Below are 16,810 nucleotides of genomic sequence, written 5' to 3'. Positions count from 1 at the left end.
CTTCAAGTCAGGAGATCAAGACCATCCTAGCAGCAAAGCAAGACACTGTCTAAATAAATAAATATTTTAAAATCTCTACATAAATGTGAAAACTACTTAAGTATAATAGACTATTTAACAAACACCAACAGCAAATATGAAGGAACACAGAAAATATTTCCATTTAAAATCAGTTTTAGGCAAGAGTAACCCATCAGCACAATTTTTATTTAACTCTGAATTTCTAGCAAATGCAATAAGAAAATGAAATAACTGATATGACTAAGGAAAAGAACAGATAAAACTAAAATAAAATTTACAAGAACAAGAGAATTTGGTAATATAGCCAGATATAAGATATTTTTTAAAATCAACAATCTTTTCCTACTCTAGCAAAAAGCACTTAGGAACAGAAAGGGGAAAAATATTCCATTCATTACGGGGTGGTTGGGGGAGAGAGGGAATGTTGTTAATTCTTTTTCTTTTTTTATTCTTTTTTTTGGTGGTGGGGTAGAGACAAGATTTCACCATGTTGTCCAGGATGGTCTCAAACTCCTAAGCTCAAGCAATATGCCCACCTTAGCATCCCAAAGTGCCAAGATTATAGGCATGAGCCACTGTACCCAGCAGAAAAGCTGTTAATTCTTGAGGAATAAATGCATCAAGAAAGGCATGGAGCAGATAGGAAGAAAAAGATAAATCTAATTGAAACACATATGATGTGAACAGATGGAAAGAAATACCATTTCTTAGATAAAAGGAGCCATATAATTTAAAAATTGAAATATATACTTAAGGCAATTCTCATTAGAATTCCACTAGTATTTGAGAAAGGTAGGTGAATATAAGTGATCTTAAAATCTGTGTGTATGAACAAGTGACAACAAATAGCCAAGAATTTTTTTTCTTTTGATACAGAGTCTCACTCTGTTTCCCTGGGCTGCAGAGCAGTGGCACAATCCTGGCTCACTACAACCTCCGCCTCCTGGGTTCAAGTGATTCTCCTGCCTCAGCCTCACGAGTAGCTGGGATTACAGGCGTGTGCCACCACGCCTGGCTAATTTTTGTATTTTTAGTAGAGATGGGGTTTCACTATGTTAGCCAGGCTGGTCTCGAACTCCTGACCTCAAGTGATCCGCCCGCCTCAGCCTCCCAAAGCGCTGGGATTACAGTGTAAGCCGCCGTGCCCAGCCCCAGAAAAATGTTTTTTAAAGCCTAATGTAATCAAATCTGTATGATTTGGGTACATGAATAGACAAATAGAAGAAATAGAATAGAGAATCCATAAGTAGATCCCAGCATATAAAACATTTAATAGCTGCAAAGAGATCACAGGGTAAAATAGGGATAATTTAATATATTATTCCAATACAACTGGTTACCTATCTTCAAGAAAACTATCTTAACCAAGACTCGAAATTCAGAAGCTATGTAAGAGTCATATTTGGATATAAAAATGCAAACAATTACATGGAAATATATTCCATCAACAAAGTCAATATAGGTTGGGCGCAGTGGCTAATGTCTGTAATCCCAGCACTTTGGGAGGCTGAGACGGGCAGATCACTTGAGGTCAGTAGTTCAAGACCAGCCTGGCCAACGTAGTGAAACACTGTCTCTACTAAAAAAATAATTAAAAAGAAAAACAAACAAAGTCAATATAAACATATTTGGGAAAGATATCTGTAACAACGATGATAAACAAAGGGCTAAAATCTAAAATATACAAAGAGGTCTTAGAAATTAAGAAAAATATAAATAACCCATAGGAAAATGTGCAGATGATATGAATAAGGAACAAATTTAATTGGACAAAAAATTGAGATAATACTGAAACTCACTAGTAGCCAAGAAACTGCATCCATTAGGTTGTCAAAATTACAAAAGAACCATAACACCTACTGCTGATAGGGATACGAAGAAAATAATAATCTCACATATTATATACAAAAGCAAACAGTGTAGTACAACAGCCTGTTTTTGTAAATCAATATGGTGACATCTATTAACATAAATATATGTTTCAACATTCATATATACCTATATACCTCTACCTACATCTATATCTAAACTGAAAGCAACAGTACATAAGGGTGTATACAAAATCATGTTGATTTCAGCATTGAATGTAATGGCAGAAACGTGCAAAGAAAGTAAATGTTCACTAATAGGGGAATGGCTAAATAAATCATTGTGCATTGATGAAATATTTTACAACATTATAAAAGAATAAGAGCTACATCAATAGACTGTGATACATTTCTATGACATATGGCAGAATGAAAAAGCAAGATATATTAAAGTATATATAATATTCTATTTCTGTAAAACAAACAATGAACAACAAAGCATTCCAAAATTAGTGTGTGTGTATGTGTGTGTGTATCTATGCACATGGAGAAAAATGTGAAAAGATACATACTGTTTTGGTAATACAAAGGGATAGTGTGGAAAGGTAGAACTAGGAGCTGAAGGAAAAAAGGGAAAAGAAAGGACCACTACCAAAAAAAAAAAAAATCCAGTAATCATATTTATGATTTACACACGTATATGAATGTATCTATAAACCAAGTTAAATTTAGAAAAGATACAGTAAACACCTCAATATACAATATGATCTCTGCTTATTAAGAAAAAAAAGGTAATAAGCAAAATTATCTCTTGGTGCTTGGATTAGGGATGGATGATGTTTCTTCCTTATGTGTCCCTGTGTTTTCCATAATGAGAATTGTTACTTTCATAATGAAATAGAACCAACAAATGTTACTTTTAAAACATTACACTGAATAATTGAGCTCATTTTGGAAAATCAAGGGAGGAAAACAGGGTTAAATACCCCTTTCCCTTAGGAGCTGTTCAAGTAAGAAATACATGAAATCAGGATCCATTATCCCTCACGCAGCTGAAAGTTACTCACCTAAGGCAAGAGACTAAGTGGCTATTTCAAGGAGCTATTTGAAGCAGAAAATTGGGTCCATTTTCCCCTACCTAACACTTTAATGACTTAAGTAAATCAGAAAGCCATTTACACCACTCTCAATTATCCAAGAATCTGCTGGGCTCTTTATTTCCTGTTCCCTTCCTCTGGCTTGCGGCCATTTCACTGCTCAAGAACATCTCCAGAACCAGGGTCAGGGAAGGAGAAAAGAGATGAAATTAATTCAGTCGATTTAGCTTCTCATTAGCAACTCTAATAAAAGGTTTGATAAGCAAGGTGGTCACAATTCACGGTTAAAATGAGGGTTCCAGGACTCTTGATAATTTCATTTAAATAAACCTGCCTTCAGAGAAACGCTATTTGCCTGCAATATACTTTAATAGATTTGATGCTTGCTATTTTTATGAAAGTCCGAACTTGTAATAGTGGGTATTTTTCTCTCCTCACTTTAATTTGCACTTTAGGGGGAAAAACCCATAAAAACATAAGAACAATGCCCTTCAATGTGAAGAACCATATGCTCAGTGGAGCAGTAGGCTCACAAAGCAAAGATTCTTCAGAGAAAGGAAGCTGTCTGGCCCCTAGCATGCTCTCAAGAGAAATTTTAGCCGGGCAGCAACCTTCCAAGGGAGCATGCCTTGGCCACACATCCGCTACTGGAAGGATTTGCTAAAAAGGATTTGACAGGGCTTGACAAAAACCAGGTCTCGACACACAGTATTTCCCTGTTTCAGTAGGCCCTCACAGACCTTTATCCCTTTGGGAAGTGCAGAGACAAAATGGTACAGCTCCAAGGTATTCACAGCAATGCATTATCAGTCTTGTTTGCAAACAGACAAAAACACTCTGAAGAGCAACAGAGCAAAAGTCAATTTTCTCTTACTTGAAGACGACGATAGCTCCCCGACATGGAGGGCAGGCCAGGAGAAAGATCTGCAATTGAAGAATTAAGAATGGTTAGCAAGAAAAAATGCCAGACAGAGTGAGACAATGTTACTTGAACAATAACAAAAAGTAACCAAAACTCTAACACAATAATGTAACAGAAAAAATTTTAAAGGCAACAGGTACGTGTTTGTGCTTGCATGCATGCGTGTGTGTGTGTGTGTGTGCACATGAGAAAGGGAGAAGGAGGGTGAGAAGACTCAGTATTTCAATGCTTCAGTTTCAAGATGACACAAGTAGTCAGTCTTAAACTTAACCCAGGGCAGGTAAAAATAGATTCTGAGCATGGAACACGCACACACATGCCATCTGGTTTGCCTCCCATGGGAGAAGGTAGGTTTATCAATACTCAACATTGCCAAATTTAGCAAATAAAAATACAGGATGCCCAGTTACATTCTAATTGAAGATAAACAAGGAATAGTTTTAGTATAAATTTGTCCTGTATTTATTTTAGCTGGCAACCCTATCAAACTGCCACTCCCAGGTTCCAAGCCTCCCTTTGATTGATTCTTTTATTTCTAAACATGCCTAGGTGGTTTTACTCTTCCATTCTCCTCCCAGGTAAAACCAAACAAAAAGAACCTTGTCCTAATAGACAAATCAGTTCCCTGATACCTGGTGTGACATAGGTCCAGATTACAGCCTTTGGAACCCTGCAGCTGTGGCAGTTTGACCTTCCCCCATGCAGTGGTGCTCAACCATCAAGAGGAACAAAAAAGTCCTATGCAGAGCTTGTAAAACATACAAATTCCTGGGTTCCCCCATTAAGAATTCTGATTCCCCAAGCATGGGACTCCAGGAATCCTCATGTTTCACAAATGTCCCAGGAGATTGAATCACTCCTGGTAGCCTGAGATCCTGAATTTTTGCCCTTGGACTGAACTACTACAGGAGTCAAAAACATTCAGCAGAACTGAGGATTGACAAAGGAATGAAACTCATGTTTGTGGAGTTTCTTCGCCTGTAGTGACTGAATGGTGTGGTTTAGAAATCGTTGACATGTGTCCCTATATTGCTGAGAGCTCTTATTAATACAGGATATCTGTATTATGGACTTGTTGGCTTTGTCACTTGTATGTTCTTTAGTATGTGGTTCTTCTGTTCTCTCAGAGCCCATATTTAGAAGAAAAGGGTATTACAAGAAAAATCACTATAAGGAAAGACGCCTGCATGAATCCCTGCCAATAAGAAGAGGAAGAAGAATGAAAATAAGAAAGGGACTTAAAAAGAACACAGTCAGGAGACCATCACCTGCATGATACCTCATCAAAGGAAATACGTATCAAGAAGGTGCCTTTTCCCTTGATCAATTTCATTAAAAATACAAAGCCCATGATAATTACAGGTCCACAATCTTTTGTTGGCAATCCCAAAATCCAAAAAGCTCTAAAAACTGAAAGTTTTCTTCAAAGCTAATGTTACAGCAAAATACAACTTGAATTGAGGTGAGACGATTTATAGACTGTTTCTTCCACTTATGGTGAATATTCATGTTTCCCATAAAAATAATAATGTATTTAATTGTGGGGTGCTGCCTCAAACCCCACTGGGAGTGTATGTAAAAGACTCTACATGCACTGTATGGCCTTTCTGAAATCCAAAAAATTCTGATTTCTGAAATATATCTGATCTTAATGGTTTTAGATAAGGATTACAGACTTGAAATTTCAATTATCCAAACACTGACTTATCCCCACTCCCCATCCCACCCCTCAGGAGCAGTCCAAGAAATAAACAAAGCTAATATTCTTTACCCTTGATCCAGGAGTAAAGTTACTCACCTTAGGTAAGGGACCAAGTTGGAGGCTGCACATAGTTACCCAGCATCAGGCCCATCAAAGTCTACACTCAGAAGCTACAGTACACAGAGAAGAGGCAGGGGCCCCAACCACCTTAGAAAGGTCCTCAATACTTCTGGAGTCACCAGAGTCATGCCAGCAGCCTTCCTGAGCTTCTGGAATACCCAAGACACTTCCAACATGCTAAACAGAGAAGTAAAAATGCAACACTGGGCACCACAGTTAAATCTTACTTTTCTATACCCACAGACAAGAGAAGGCAAGCAGATTTTAGGGCACAGATTTCCCTTACAAGTCCATTTGGCTGGTTCTGATCCACAATTTCCCTAGGCTAGAAGCTCAGAAAACTACCAAAGAGAACAAGCCTCCAGTTTCAACCCAGTTGGTTGTCCTGTTATCCTCCATCAGTCATGGATCTAACTTCAGTTCTTTCATCTTTTCTGTCTTGCCTATTTCTATCACCAGCATAGCAGTATAGAGCGTATCTTTTTTTTTTTTTTTTTTTTTTTTTGAGACAGTCTCACTCTGTTATCCAGGCTGGAGTGCAGTGGTGCAATCATAGCTCACTGCACCCTCCAACTCCTGGGCTGAAGCAATTCTCCTGCTTTAGCCTCTCGAGTAGCTGGGACTACAGGTGTGCACCACCATACCCGGCTAACTTTTTTTATTTTTTTATTTTTTATTTTTTGTGGAGACAGCGTCTCACTATGTTGCCCTGGCTGGTCTCGAACTCCTGTCCTCAAGCAATCCTCCTGCCTCAGCTTACCAAAGTGCTGGGATTACAGGTGTATCACTGTGCCTGGCCTCTAGGGTCCTTTTTCAAATCTGCTGACTTGATATAACTAAATGTATCTGATTGAAAGATTACTTATTACATTACCTTCCACCTCCTATGATGGTACACAGTTATCTGGGGATTCCTGATTATTTATATTCCATTTCCAGTAAACTCATTGCCTCCTTTAGCAACTTCTCAGATTTATGATACTGAACCTCTTCACCCTGTCATGCTAGAGTCACATTCATATTCAACGTTAGCCGACAGAGCCACATGGAACTAACATTTTAATTCAGAGGTGCAAGGGCCCCCAGCCTTGGCCTGAATATCCCTGCTTTCTTCTTTGCTTGGCTTCCAACTGCCTGAAAATTTTGGTGCCATGCATTTTTAGACTAGGAGGTAAAAAGCTAAACTATCACTTTGGCTGCAAATAGAATAGGAAGAGATGAGACTTAGAAGTTCAAACAAGGATGGTACAAAGATGAGAATGTATCTGAGCATACCCCAGTACCAACATGGCACTTTGCATTCACACTGAAATCTGCCCATATCAGCACCTGAAACAAAAGGCATGAGCAGGTAGCATACAGAGAAGTGCTACAGAGCACTTCCACTTTGCCATCGCCTGGGAGGCAGGCAGGACCATGTTATTAAACCCCATTTCAGAGGTGAGGAAACAGAGGGAAAAAGGTTCTGACAAGCTTTCTGACGAGAACCCAGGTCCCCTAACTCCCAGTTCAATGCACTTTCCACTTCACACCTGACACAGACCAGGGCTCATGGGAGCTCCTTTTCTTTAGACTCTAGCCCTAGCCCTTGACCACATGGCACACAGGGAGTCACCCCAACAGCCCCACACCTGTGCCATCAGCCAACTCATAAGATCTACTCTCTACAGTGTGAGACATCTCAAAACACAAACTCAACTGGACAGCAAATTGCGTTTTCACAGGTGAGTTTCAGAGTCCCAAAGACAGGTTCATTATAGCTTCTGCCTGCCTCATCCCCAGGTCTGATGGGCACTTGTAATCCTTATAAAACTGAGGTCTTTTTTGGCTGGTTTTCCCAGAAAAATCCACAGGTTCCATTCAAAACCACACACTCTCTCAGCTTCCTCAGGAAAGATCCCTGTACTAACCTTTAGTTCTTTCCTAAGCATCCAATCTAGGCACCAGCTGTTATCCCAGTTCATCCTCTACCTGTGAATCTCTCTGGTTCCAGGTTCCCACCTTCCCTACCCAACCTCTCAGTCAACACCTGGCCTGCTTCCCATTCCTGTTCCCCCAGTCATATCAGCCCCAAGTTCACTGCCACCATTGTTCAGCCTCCCATCCACTTCTTCTCCACCCCAGTGTTACATTCAACAATCCCCATTTTCATAACTCTTAAAGAAGACAGCTTTTGTACACTGGAGCAAGTGTTAGTACTATGAGAAATATAATTGGAAAGGAGGGCCATTGACCACAGGCCATCCTAAATGAGAGGCTAGCCAGGGTAAGCAATGAAGGGATATGGGCAAACTAAATGAAAGGGAAACAGAGAGTGAGAGAGGTACAGGAGAGTCGTGTTTGGCCTAGCACACAACCTCCCCAAGCTTCAGTTCTCCTGTCACCACCTCCTGTGATGGCACACAGCTATCTGGGGATCGCTGAGGCCAAGTGCTTATGACTGTTACCCACCATAAGGAAGATTAACTCCCTGGGCTGCCCAAAGTTGGTCCTATGACTCTATCCACTTCATACCCTCAGGCCCTCATCATCTCTTCCAGGATCACTGCAATAATCTCCTTACTGGTCTCCTGCCTCCAGGCACACTGCTGTAAGAGGGATCTATCTAAAAGGTCCCTCTGATCTGCCATTGTAAATGCTTCCACGGCTTGCCACTACCTACTGAAAAAGCTCAAGGTTCTTAGGATGGCGGACAAAGCCTTCTTTGCTCTGGATCCTGCCTACCTCTCCAGCATGACAGCCTCGTGAGTTATGTCAAGCTGTACCCTGAACATATTCATGTCAATGACTACACTTCTACTATCTCATTTTCCAATACCTCCATTTTATTCAATTATATGGATATGCAATAATTTACTCAACCAATATCCTCTGGTTGCACATGTAAATTACATCTAAATTTTCAGTTCCTTTACTATTTCCTTAGCCCACATTGGTAGAAGACAGTCTACATCTTCGAAGGGAATATCCATTTGAAGGTTTTTTGACCCATAATGCTAAACTGCCCTCCAGAAAAATTATTTAAATTGCTATTCCCTCCAGCAATATACGAGGATCTGTTTTCTGCTGCAACCTGACAAACAGGTCACTATCATTTGGTAATTATCACGTGTTTAAAAGGCAAAACATACACACACAATTTGCATGCCTTAGATTACCAGAAATGTTAAACTATTTTCTAACAGGTGTATTGGCCAGCCATATTTCTTCTTTTGGGATGTGACCAACTGTGCACTTTGACTATTTTTCAGCTGGTGTGTTCTTTTCAATTGAGTTGTAAAGAGCTATTTATATATTAATGACAGCTAATACAGATTGTTTGAAATTTATTGCAAAAAATTTTCCCGGGCTGTCATTGTTGCAGCTGTTTATGGTAGGTTTTTATTTATGGAAGCTTTTTAAATCTTTATGTAATCAGATGTATTTGTCATTCCCTTTATGGCTTCTGTCTTAGATATTATGCTTTGAAAATCTTTTATAACAGTGGGATTAGAGCGTCACCTATTGTTTTCTTAATATTTTCATAATTTTAATTTTTAAATTTAAATCACCCACATCGAGAAATTGTGCCTTTGCTAATCCTATTCCCTCTTCAAGATGGTTTTTCCAACTTTCCTCTTGTGGCTCTTATCTACCCTTCAAATGCAAAATTAAACATTATTTTCTCCAGGAAAGCTTCCCTTACACTCCACGGTTAAATGCCAATTCTGGGTCATCTCATTATCTCCCTTGATTTGCCTATTTCTAGATTTTACTATTTTTGTCAGTCTAAGGAGTTTATAAAGAAGCTTCCCTCAATAATTTAAATAAAAGGGATATAAGAGTGTGCCTACTAAGAGTTAAGCTTTAAAATCCCAGACTTGAAAGACCAGATTGTAACCTGCTCGAAATAAACCCAAAGAAAGAATGGGGTTGACCAACCACTGAGGTATAAAATAAGGAGAGTTGCAAACATGTATTTGGTAATGTCCACAACCAAGCAGTGTCTACATCCAAGCCCATAAATATGTTTTCTAGTCCCACTGGCAAATTCATCCCTACTAAGAAGATGGGAGGAGGACAGTCAGCAATGCCAAGTGGTTAAGAGTATAGGCTTTAGAGTTAAGACAGACTTGGTGTAAATGACGAGTTGATGGGTGCTGACGAGTTGATGGGTGCAGCACACCAACATGGCACAAGTATACATATGTAACAAACCTGCACGTTGTGCACATGTACCCTAGAACTTAAAGTATAATAAAAATGAAAAAAAAAAAAAAAAAGACAGACTTGGATCCACATGGTGGGTCTGCCACTCACCAGCACTCTGGCCTTGGGCAAGAGATTAGAGGAATTTTCACCTGTAAAATAGGGATAAAAATAGTGCCTATGTCTCACAAGGTTTGGGAGAGGACAAAATGAAACAAAGCAAGAAAAGCATTTGGCACAGTGCCTAGCACATAGCTAGCACTCAATACATAATAGCCATAATTATCCTGATTTCAATAGAAAATTCATCCCTACTATGCACCACATCAGCAACAAATCATATTAAATTTTCAATTCCTCTAACTTCGCTTGTTTTAATTCCACGTTTGCAATAACAACGTTCTGACATATTACTCAGTTTCCCTTGTCCAGCTGCCTACAGAGAATACTTAACCCTTTAGGCTCAGTTCCCTTACCTGTCAAGAGGATTACAATAGTATTATTTCATAGGGTAACTATAAAATTTAAATGCTTAAGGTACCTAGTTCAAGTGCCTGACACACCGTAAGGAATAAAATAAGCATGAGCTATTGATAGTATCATCCTTATTGGATGCCCAAATTGTATAATCTCCATGGAATCATGAAAAAACATCAGATAAACCCAAATCAGGGGCATTCTACAGAGTAAACTGAACAGTACTCTTCAAAATAGTCAAGGTTGTGAAGGCAAAGACTAAGGAACTACCACAGATTAGAGAAGACTAAAGAGAGATAATATCTAAATGCAATTAAGGATCCTAGATAGATCCTGCAACAGAAAAGGGACACCTGTGAAAAAAAAACTGGTAAAACCCAAATAAAGACTATAGTTAAGTTCATGTTGCACTGTATACATGATAATTTTTCAGTTTTAATAATTTTACCATAGTTACGTAAAATGTTAACATTAGGGGAAGTTGGGTGAAGGATATACAGGAATTCTCTGTAATATCTTTACAACTCCTCTGTAGGTCAAAAGTATTTCAAACTAATACAAAGTTTTAAAAGGTACTATAATCTAATCCATTAGCCTCTCTTCACAACCCAGAGTTATCCCCGATCCCCCACCTTTCTCAGCCCCACATGTATTCAGTTCCCAAATCTTGTCTTGACACTCAGACCTTTTCTTTTTTTTTTTTTTTTTTTTTTTTTTCCAGACAGTGTCTTGGTTTGTCACCCAGTCTGGAGTGCATTGGTGTGATCATGGCTCACTGCAGCCTCAAACTCCTAGGCTCAAGCAATCCTCTCACCTCAGCCTCCTGCCTAGTTAGGACTACAGGCATGTGCCACCACACCTAGTTATTTTTATTTTTTGCACATATGGGGTCTCATTTTGTTACCCAGATTAGTCTCGGACTCCTGGCTTCAAGTGATCCTCCCACCTCAGCCTCCCAAAGCACTAGGATTACTAGTGTGAGCCACAGCACCCAGCCCAACCTTTTCAATATATCTGAAATCCACCCTCACTATCTTTTCCTAGTTCGGTCCCTATCATTTTCTTAAACTACTACAGCAGTTTCCTATCTGATCTCCAAGTATCCGGTGTTTTTCCTTCATCACTCTAATTCAGGGGTGTCCAATCTTTTGGCTTCCCTGAGCCACACTGGAAGAAGAATAATTCTCTTGGTCTACACATAAAATACACTAACACTAACGATAGCTGATGAGCTTTAAAAAATAATCGCAAAAAAATCTTATAATGTTTTAAGAAAGTTTATGAATTTGTGTTGGGCTGCGTTCAAAGCTGTCTTGGGCTGCATGCAGCCCGCAGGCTGGACAAGCTTGCTCTAATTTTATACAGTATTGTCAGGTTCCTATTCTTAAAATAGCATTCTGATCCTGTTACACTCCTCCTTGAAAGTTTTAAATGACAGATTCATCACAGTACTTATCAGAATCCCAGCTGACATTTTTTTTGTAGAAACTGACACGCTGATTTTAAAATTCATATGGAAATGCAAGGGACCCCAAATAGCCAATCCAACCTTGAAAAGAAAAAGTGGGAGGACTTACACAGCCTGATTTCAACTTACGATAAAGCAACAGTAACAAAGACAGTGTGGTACTAACCTAAGGAAAGACACAGAGACCAATAAAATAGAATTGAGAGCACTGAAATAAACCCTCAGAACTAATTTTTGACAAAGGCATCAAGACCATCCAATGGTAGAAAGAATAGTCTCTTCAACAAATGATGCTGGGACAACTGGTTATCCACATACAAAAGAATTAAGTTGGACCCCTACCTCATAACCCATATACAAAAATTCACTCAAAATCAAAGACCTAACTGTAAGAGCAAAAACTATAAAACTTGTAAAAGAAAGCATAGGGATAAATGTCATGACCTAGGATTTGGTAATAGACTCTAAGATGTAACCAAAAGCACAAGCAACAAAAGAAAAAATAAATATACTGTACTTCACCAAAATTAAAATATTTTATGCTTCAAATGACACTATTAAGAAAGTGAAAAGACAACCCAGGCTGGGCATGGTGGCTCACACCTGTAATCCCAGCACTTTGGGAGGTCGAGGCGGGCAGATAACTTGAGGTCAGGAGTTCGAGACCAGCCTGGCCCACATAGCGAAACTCTGTCTCTACTAAAAATAATTTTTAAAAAATAGCCAGGCGTTGTGGCACATGACATGTCTGTAATCCTAGCTACTTGGGAGGCTGAGGCGGGGAAGTGCTTGAACCAGAGAGGCAGAGGTTGCAGTGAGCTGAGATCACACCACTGCACTCCAGCCTGGGCATCAGAGTGAGAATCTGTCTCCAAAAAAAAAAAAAAAGGAAGGAGAGGGGAGAGGAGGGGAGGGGACCCAAAGAATGGGAGAAAAAAATCTGCAAATCATGTATCTAATAGGAGTCTAGTATCCAGAATAAATAGCTCTTAAGACTCAACAATAAAAACACAAGTAACAGATGGACAACTCGATGAAATCAGGAAAACAATGTATGATCAAAATGAAAAGTTAAATAAAAAGATAGAAACTGTAAACAACAGCCAAACAAATTCTGGAGCTGAGGAATACAATGACTGAACTAAAAACGGGAGACTTATCAAGCAGAAGAAAGAACCAGCAAATTTGAAGCACAGTTATTTAAAATTACCTCATCAGAAGAGAAAAAGAAAAAAAAAAAGGATGAAAAGGAACGAAGAACCTTAGAGGGTCAAAAATACGCAATGGGGGAAAAGATGCTTGCTTCAGTAAATGATGTTGGGGAAACTGGATATCCACATGCAAAGTAATGAAATTAGACTCTTATCTTACACCACACACAAAAACCAACTCAAAATGGGCTTAAGACTTAAATGTAACATCTGAAACCATAAAACTCCTACAAGAAAACAGGAAAAACTTTTTGAAATTGGTCTTGGCAATGATTTTTTTAATATGACATCAAAAGCACATGCAAGAAAAGTGAAAAACAAACAAAAACAATTAGGACTACCATCAACCTAAAAAGCTATATAGCAAATATTTGCAAACCACAAATTTGATGTCAATATTTAAAATATATAAAGAACTCATAAACTCAATAGCAGAAATACAAATAACCCAATTTAAAAATGGGCAAAGATCTGAATAGACATTTTTCCAAAGAAGGCATACAAATGGACAACAGGTATATGAAAAGGTGCTCAACATCACTAATCATTGGGGATATGCAAATGAAAACCACGGTGAGATCTCATGTCACCCTTGTCAGAATGGCTATTATAAAAAATGCAAAAGATGGCAATATTGGGGAGGGTGTGGAGAAAATAGAACCCTGGAAAACTGCTGATGGAGATTGATAGAGCCATTATCAAAAATAGTATAATTTCAAAAAAAAAAAAAGAAAAGACCTATTCTATGACACAGCAATCCCACTTCTGGATACTTATCCAAGAGTTGAAATCAAGATCTCAAAGGGATATCTGCACTTCTATATTCCTTGCACCATTATTCACAATAGCCAAGATATAGAAACAAGATAAATGTTAATCAATGGATGAATGAATAAAGAAAATGTGGTATATTATCCAACCTTTAAAAAGAAAGATATCCTATTATCATTTTCAGTAACACAGAAGGACCCAAAGGACATTATGTTAAGTGAAATGAGCCAGACACAGAAAGAAAAATATCTTATGATGTCACATAAATATGAAATGTAAATTAGTCAAACTAACAGAAGCTGAGTATAACATGATGGTTAGCTGGGGTTGGTGCTAGGAAAGTAAAATGTTAGTCAAAAAGTACAAAGTTTTAATTTTCCAAGACGAATAAATCCTGAATACCTAATGTATAGCAAGGTGACTATAGGTAAAAATACTGTACTGTATACTTAAAATTTGCTGTAAGAGTAGATCCTAAATATTTCCAACACACACACACACACACACACACACACATAAATGATAACTCTATGAAGTAATGAATGTGTTAATTATGATGGTTTACATATATATATAATCATTAAGTTGAAACCTTAAATATATACATTAAAAATAGCCAAAGTAGGCCGGGCGCGGTGGCTCAAGCCTGTAATCCCAGCACTTTGGGAGGCCGAGACGGGCGGATCACGAGGTCAGGAGTTCGAGACCATCCTGGCTAACACGGTGAAACCCCGTCTCTACTAAAAAATACAAAAAACTAGCCGGGCGAGGTGGCGGGCGCCTGTAGTCCCGGCTACTCGGGAGGCTGAGGCAGGAGAATGGCGTAAAAACCCGGGAGGCAGAGCTGGCAGTGAGCTGAGATCTGGCCACTGCACTCCAGCCTGGGCGACACAGCGAGACTCCGTCTCAAAAAAAAAAAAAAAAAAAAAAAAAAAAATAGCCAAAGTATTAAAAAACTCAACAATAAAAAGACAAATAACCTTGAACAGACATCTCTCCAAAGAAAACATACAGGTACTCAACATGCACATGAAAAGATGTTCAACATCATTAGTCATCAGGGAAATGCACATCAAACCTACAATGAGATGACACTTCATTCCCACTAGCATGGCTAAAATAAAAAGTCTATCACAAGTATGCACGAGGATGTGGAGAAATTGGAACCCTTTTATACCATTGGTAGGGATGTAAAATGGTGCTGCCACTTTAGAAAAACAGTCTGACAGCTCCTTGAGAGGTTAAACATAGAGTTACAATATGACTCAGCAATTCCACTCCTATACCTGAGGGAAATGAAAACCTATGTCCACCTGAAAACTTACACACAGATGTTCACAGAAGTATTATCTCTAATAGCCAAAAGGCGGAAACAACCCAAATGCTCACCAACAGACAAATGGATAAATAAAATGTGGCATATCCTTAAAATGGAATATTAATTGGCCATAAAAATAAGTGAAGTACTGATACATGCCAAACATAGACGAATCTTAAAAACATACTAAATGAAAGAAGCCAGTGGAAAAAGGTCATATATTATAATTACTCGATTTATATGAAATGTACAGAATAGATAAAATCTATAGAAACAGAAAGTAGATCAACCATTGCTTAGGGCTGGTGAGTGGGGGAAAGGTAGGGAGGGGGGTGAGTTAAATGGTATGGAGTTACTTTTTGGATGATTAAAATGTTCTAAAATTGACTGTGGTGGTGGCTGCACATATATGTGAATATACTAAACAACATTCAATTGTACACTTTAAATGAATGAATTATATGGTATATGATTATAACCCAATAAAGCTGTTTAAAAAAACAAACTTTGGATAGCTCCTTATTGCTTGATAAATAAAAGTCCAAATTCCTTAACTGGGCATTCAATTCCCTCCCCTCCTACATCATCATTTGACCCCCAACCAGCATCATTGCTCACTACTCCCTTTTACATGCTTTTCTATCCAACTAAGATGAATTAGGCACCATTACCCATATACCCCTTGTGGTCTCCCATCTGTCTTTCCTCTCGCTACTCCTTCCCCTGAGATTCTCTCCTCCTGACTCATCTCCACATGTTAATATTCTACTTCTTTCACAAAGCCCAGTTCAAATGCTCCTTCCTATGCAAACCCCTCCCTGTTCTTCAACCCTCACATAGTAGGCACTCAGAAAACTACTGAGTGAATGAAGGTACGTAGTTCTCCTATACGATGGCTCTCGTTTTCAGAAGATAATCCTCCCAAAGCCACAACTTTACTTCTTTCTTCCTTTCTTGGTCACAGCAGCAGCTCACTGCTACAGCCCCCTTACCCTGAGGACAATCCCAAACTGGTACCTTGATGAAGAAAGTACTGACATTACATTATGCCAGGGCCGCCGAGTACAGTTGTGCAGGTTGTGCACTGCACAACCCTAGTGGCGCCATTCAATTATAGTCTATGTGAATGGCACCCTCTCCTAGGGTTGTGCAGTGCATAGCCATTCGTGGCGGCCCTGCTTGGAAACATTCCTAGTGTTTGGGAACAAAGCCAAAAAGAACACTCAAGGAGAGAATCACTATGTTGTCGCTATGAAGTAGGCAACTCAAAAATCTTGTCAACAAGGAAGAAACTCAAGAGAATAGCATGGTCATAGCACACAAACAGCATTTGCATGGAATTTAAAACAGGAACATCCAAGAGAAAAAATGTTACTGATGTTTCTCCAGCAGTGGAGAGAGAACAGTACACACGTTCTGGTCACACTACAAACCTATGACAGATATGCAAAAGGTACAATTTTCCATGGACTACCAAAGCCTATATGGTCTCACTCATGAGATTTTTCAACTCCATTAGGTTCTGATTTTAGGTTATAAAACAATCTCTGTCTAATTTGGCTTCAGGTACCTTGATATCAGACAGGGCTGATACACACAAGTGTTCTCATCTCAATAAAGGTCTCTCTTTCATCGTCAATTGACTTATCAGCCTGGTAGTTTATTTATTAAGAAGTGTTTTGTAATGTTGGGGAGTGTGACTCAGTC

The 16,810-nt window shown here is 38.8% G+C and overlaps 1 protein-coding gene across 30 annotated transcripts in view; it reads right to left on the bottom strand.

The window, feature by feature from the left end:
• Window positions 1–16,810, bottom strand: part of TMEM164 (transmembrane protein 164) — a 350,347-nt gene that overhangs the window by 281,877 nt on the left and 51,660 nt on the right. For 22 of the 30 annotated variants that reach the window (XR_012429945.1, XR_012429946.1, XR_012429941.1 and 19 more), the window contains one exon: window positions 3,801–3,850. The exons of 5 other annotated variants lie outside the window; for them this stretch is intronic. Coding sequence is in view for 18 of the 25 variants with exons in the window: in XM_074029420.1 (XP_073885521.1) it covers window positions 3,801–3,850 (50 nt within the window). In the remaining 7 variants the exon portion in view is untranslated. Of the gene's footprint in view, window positions 1–3,800; window positions 3,851–5,646; window positions 9,938–9,969; window positions 10,011–16,810 lie in introns of those variants that run through there. 3 more of the 30 variants (XM_065538807.2, XM_065538806.2, XM_065538809.2) reach the window with 2 other exon arrangements.

The sequence above is a fragment of the Macaca fascicularis genome, chromosome X (assembly GCF_037993035.2).
Source record: "Macaca fascicularis isolate 582-1 chromosome X, T2T-MFA8v1.1".
Classification (NCBI taxonomy): domain Eukaryota; kingdom Metazoa; phylum Chordata; class Mammalia; order Primates; family Cercopithecidae; genus Macaca; species Macaca fascicularis.
Note: the sequence above shows the minus strand (reverse complement) of the source record. Positions and strands in the feature narration are given on the sequence as shown.